General features: G+C 48.5%; 1 protein-coding gene across 3 annotated transcripts in view; it reads right to left on the minus strand.

Annotated features, from left to right (window-relative positions):
• Sppl2a (signal peptide peptidase like 2A) overlaps positions 1 to 5,214 on the minus strand; it is a 42,264-nt gene extending 37,050 nt beyond the window's left edge. For 2 of the 3 annotated variants that reach the window (XM_010638708.2, XM_010638703.2), the window contains exon 1: positions 4,346 to 4,456. In XM_010638708.2, the coding sequence (XP_010637010.1) occupies positions 4,346 to 4,441 (96 nt within the window). In that variant the 5' untranslated portion in view covers positions 4,442 to 4,456. Of the gene's footprint in view, positions 1 to 4,345; positions 4,457 to 5,104 lie in introns of those variants that run through there. The other variant, XM_033765239.1, reaches the window with a different exon arrangement.
• Between the last annotated feature and the right edge of the window lie 33 nt (positions 5,215 to 5,247).

Consider the following 5,247-nt stretch of genomic DNA (forward strand, 5'->3'; position numbering starts at 1 on the left):
AAAAAAAAAAAAAAAAAAAAAAAAAAAAAAGAAAAGAAAAAGGAAAAGAAAGAACCTAGAAAAGGAGGAATGTGGCAAAACATTGTGTCTTCTCAGAGTCCTCATACTGAGGAGAGAAAGGGGTCCAAGCTCTCTGAAACGCCTCTTTTTTTTGTTTTGTTTTTCTGAGAAAACGTCTCACTACGTAGTCGAGACTGACCTGGAACTCTCTATGTAGTCCATGCTGGTCTAGAACTCACAGCGATCCTCCTGCCTCAGCCTCCCAAGTGCTGGGAGTCCAGGCGTGCGCCACCACGCCCAGCTCTGAAACTCTTCTTACAGGGGCATTAATGCCATCAAAGGCATCCGCCTCCTCTCACCCTAACCATCTCCTAAGAGCCCCCTCGCTAAATACTCCGGGAACTAGAGTTCCAACATGTGAATTTTGGGGGGCACAATTCAGCCCACAGAGTTCTACCCCTGCCCCCCATTCCCGTCATCTGCACAGACAAAATACATCCATTCTACCTCAACAGCTGCAGAAGTCTTAACTTGTCCCCAGCACCAACTCTAAAGCCCAAAATCTTATCTAAAGATCACCTCAGTCATATATGGCTGAGACTGGGCTATGATTCATCCTGAGGGAAAATTTCTTTTCAGCTGTGAACCTGTGAAACCAGATAAGTTAGGTATTTCCAAAATGCAACGATGTGGCAGGCAAGGCAAACCTGACGAACTCTCAGGTCTCACAACGACCCTTGGGCTTGATGTCCACCTTCCAGGCCCCAGCTCTGGGCTGAAGGCAGGCATCCCGTGACTCCTGGGCTGCTGCCCCCCCCTGGCTCTGCATGGAGGCAGGCTGCCCTGTTGAAAGCAAGGTCCTGGCCCTAATGACCTCTAAATTACCTTTACGTTCATGTTCTCTCTTTTCAAAAACAGCTCGTTTTAGACACGTAGCTCTATACCTATTAAATCCAAAAGAGTTGATGTCCTCTTTCATCTGGTCCCTTGTCTCCATCCTCTTCAGTTCAAACTGGCAGTATCTGTTTAAATAATCCTGTAAATTCTTCATCAAATGGTTGTTCAACCACACGCTTAGCATGTTCTACGGAATACGTTCTCATTTCTTTTCAGCATAGGTAGGCTGAGGGTTTGCCAGATCTTCAAGTTCTGGTTCCTTTTTGCTCGACGATTCTTTGCTCAGTTCACCTCTCCTTTCCTACTTTACTCCAGGAAGTCAAGATGAGGGATTCAGCTCAGTGGTTCCGCCACCTGCCTTGCAAGGGCAAGGTCCCGAGTTCGATCCCCGGTACCAAAAATAAAGTCAACATGAAAGGAGGGCACACCCTCAAACTGTTGCTCAGAATCTCCTCAGATATTTGATTTGCCACTGAGCAAGTTCTACCTGTCATAAAACATGAGGACACAGCTCAGCTGGGTTCCCTGCACATTAGCACGAAGTTTCCCTTTTCGCCACTATGAATGAGATGTCCCTCATTCCTGTCCAGGACCCTGTCAGAATGGACTCTACTGTCCATATTCCAGAACTCTTCCAGGGCCAAAGTCTCGTTACGGTAGCACCTCTCTACTGAAACTGTCTTACTCAGGCCACAACATCACACAATCGTTACTTAAGCAACAAAAATTCATTTTCTCAGTTTTGGAGGGTGGTAGTTCAAGATCAAGGTGCCAGAAGAGCTGGTTTCTAGGGAGGGCTCTCTTCCTGGCTGGTAGGTGACCCCCTTCGGCGTCTCCACAGGAAGAGGACAGAGAACCAGCTTCCCAGAGTCCCTCACAAGGGCACTGCACTACCCCTGTGTTATGGCTTTAGATGTCCCCCAAAGCCTCATGTGGTCACAGGTGGGGCTGTTTCAGAGGTGGCTGGATCTGGGGTGTGTGACGCAGGGATGGCTTCGTGGTGCAGTGCTAGGCTCCAGGGCACTGGGACTAAGAGCGTGAGAGCTGCCCGCCCTGAGGAGCCTGGAGAAGGTAAAAGGGATGGAAAGAGCTGTGGTCCTCCCTCGCTCGCTTTGCTACCTCCTCCCCACTATGAAGCGCTTCTCCTCTGAGACAACTGCCTACAAACCACCCTGCCCTGGAGCCAGCTTTAACTTTGGGTGTTGAGGGTTGTCGCAGCCATGACAGAAGGAACTAAATAACCTTGTCATCTCCACAGCTAAACCACATGACCCCCAGGACACAACCAGGCACCGTGGGTGGGGGCTTCAGGGCATGAATTTGAGGGGCATCGCTAGTCACGTGACACAAAGGCTCAGCAGGAACCTGACTAGCAGAACACACCTGCTTTCTCCTTGAGGTTGGGAGAGGAGGGTGCAAGAGAACAGAAACAACAGAGATCCTTTGAGTTGGTGCAGAATGCAAAAGGTACGCAAAGAGATTGTTCTGGGGATTCTATATCACTTCATTTTAGTAAATTTATAACACTGTTATATAATACTTCAGATTCTTTGAAGTAAAGAAAAAATGAATAGAACTTTTATAAAAGACACTATTGGTCAGCTGGGCATGGTGCACACCTGTACACAATTCTAACACTCAGGAGGCTAAGGCCTACATAAACCATAGGTGAGACCCTATCCCAAAAGACCAAAACCAAGCCAAACCAAAACAGGCCAGGCATAGTGGTGCACACTGTTATCCCAGCACATAGGAGGCTGAGGCAGGAGGATAACCATGAGTTCGAACACAGCCTGTGTGGGTTACAGTCAGTTTGAGGCCAGCTACAAAGGGAGACCCTGAAAACCAAACCAAAACAAGCAAACAACAAAAAAGAAACCCCTGGCGGGGGGTAGGGGAGCCTCCACATTACTGGAAAGACTCAGGATTCTTGGGAGAACTCTGAAGCAATTTTAGCAAATCTTAGATCCAGGCTAAACATCATGCACTCTCTTTGAAATGCAGCCCCACAGAGGGGTCCACACCGTGAAATGAAGATCTAAGCCCGGGCTGGGGCTTGGTTTTGGGAAGCAAAAGTATGAAATGGAAGATAAAACTAACTACCTGTCAGGCACTCTACTCCTAGACCTAAAGGATGAAAGGGCTTAAAAATCATCAGAACAGCCAGATGTGCTGTGGCTTGTGTGCAAAATGCACTGTGAAGTCACAGTGCCGGGGAGATGACAGACAACGGGAGGCTATGGTCTGGCAGGGCCTCTCAGTGCGAAACCCACTGCGGTGGTTTCCAGAACTACAGTCCATGCTGTTGCCAGACAAGGACATGGCCCTGTCCCTACATGACTAAGGGGACGCAGTGCCAACCCTGGAGCCTTCACAGAAGCTGGCAAGGATAATGCAAAGGAACTATAGGCCACCTGGAGCTGCAGGGGCTGCCAGGGACAAAGTGATAACAGACCACACTGGAGAGGGCTGGGGAGAAAGAAAGTATTCAGTGCTTTAGCAGGAGGCAGGAAAATGCTCCATCTGAGGAAAAACAAACAAAGGTTAAACCGAGTGTGGTGGCCACGCCTGTAATCCCAGCACTCCAGAGGCGGGAGGGTCGCTGCAAGTTCGAGGCCGTCCTGGGCTACACAGTGAGTTCACGACCAGCTTGACTACAGAGCAAGACTCTGTCTCCACCCCTCAAAAAAGAAACCTGGTTATCCAAGGTCCTGGGAAAGAGAAGGGGAAAAAAGACAGAGGAAAATAAGGGAAGGAAGGATCAAGAAGACAAATCCACAGGGAAATGAACAAGAATTAGAAAATCCAGAAAAGCAGCTGATAGCAAAAAAGATGGTCCAATTTAAAGAGCTCAGTTTATCCAGTGGTCAGCACAGAACAGATGCAGACCAAATACTTCCACAGTAAAAGGCGCTGCTTAATCCTCAGAGACAGTGAGCCCAGGACTGAGGAGGGCAGAACCGAGGTTCCTATGTGTGGTGAAGACAGTAAAACCCATATAGAAGATTTAAAATCCAGAAAGAGGGCAAGATGGGTGAGCTACAATTTAAAACAGGACGGCCTTCAGATCTGGGAGGCCCACGAAATCATATGAATATTCTGCTTATATTCTTCTGGAGAAAGAGTCAGAGCTTTTAAAAAGAATTTCAATATGAGTTCACGAGGAAATGATGTATTATCGAGCTTGGTATCTACGCTGAGAAAAGATCAGCAGGAATTCTTATAGTCAGCTTAAGAGATTCAAATAAAATTGAGGGCAAAGGCCGGGGATTTAGCTCAGTGGCTCTGCTCCCTGCCTTGCAAGCCTAAGGTCCCGAATTCAGCCCCTGGTACCAAAAAATAAATAAATAAAATTGAGGGCAAAGACACTGCTGAGTTCTTGGGCTGGTCCTAGGCTTGGAACGTTTACATAGGAGCCAAACTGCTACCTTCTGAACTTTAGTATTACCTGTCTGATAACACAGCAGATGCCTCTGAGACTTAGCGGACGCTTTATTTTCTCTATATTGTACTTCTCCAGCCCCACAAAGCAATTCGTATACATTCTCTCACTCCTGTTCCTAATGCTGCCTTGCAAAGTTATTAAGACATCAAAGGCATTGAAAGCTGTCCGGCTGAGCTTTTTCTCAACACACGTTAACAACTCTTAGTAACTCGTGGATACTGGCTCCATGCACTCGCTGTAGCCCTTTAAGCCGGCGCGAACAAAGCGTCCTCTTTCAGATAATTTATCCATCCCAACAGAAAGAAGCCCGCAGACGCCACACCAGTCCAGGAAGTTCCCAATCGGGAAGTTCCCAGCTCCACCGCTGAGAGCTCAAGTCCACTGAAACTGGCATCCTGATCAGATCACCCCGCCGGTGACGTGACGCTGAATTTTTTAAGACGTTATCACTTTTCTGTCATTGTGAAAACAAACCCACCATCACGCGCCTGCTGTTTCTGCCCTAATCACCCTCCACCTCCGGAGACAGCGCTGGAAACCCAGCTGTGAGCTCCCCTAGGTGAGCAATTTCAGGAGTTAGTTTAAATGACTACAATGTCCAAACGCGCGCCCCAAAGAAACCCTAGCAAGGAAACCACAGGAGGAAGCAGGATCTGGGGGTGGAAGGGGACACTAGACAATAAGAAATGTTTTTAAAGAATCGGCATTCGGGCAGTTAAGCCAAAGCCCACTAGAGCCCTCGCACACCCGGGACCTGTGTACTTTCTGCTCTCCCGGGAGGAGAGGTGAGGCAGGATGCGCAGGCTGACGATGGGACCCCAGGTCGGTTTTTTAAATGCCAGCACAGAGACGCCCTGCTGGAGCCCAAGGTCACGGGACGTCCTGAGGTGGGGGTGGGAGGAGCT

This window comes from Fukomys damarensis, unplaced genomic scaffold, assembly GCF_012274545.1.
Source record: "Fukomys damarensis isolate Sample0158 unplaced genomic scaffold, DMR_v1.0_HiC HiC_scaffold_17, whole genome shotgun sequence".
Lineage (NCBI taxonomy): Eukaryota > Metazoa > Chordata > Mammalia > Rodentia > Bathyergidae > Fukomys > Fukomys damarensis.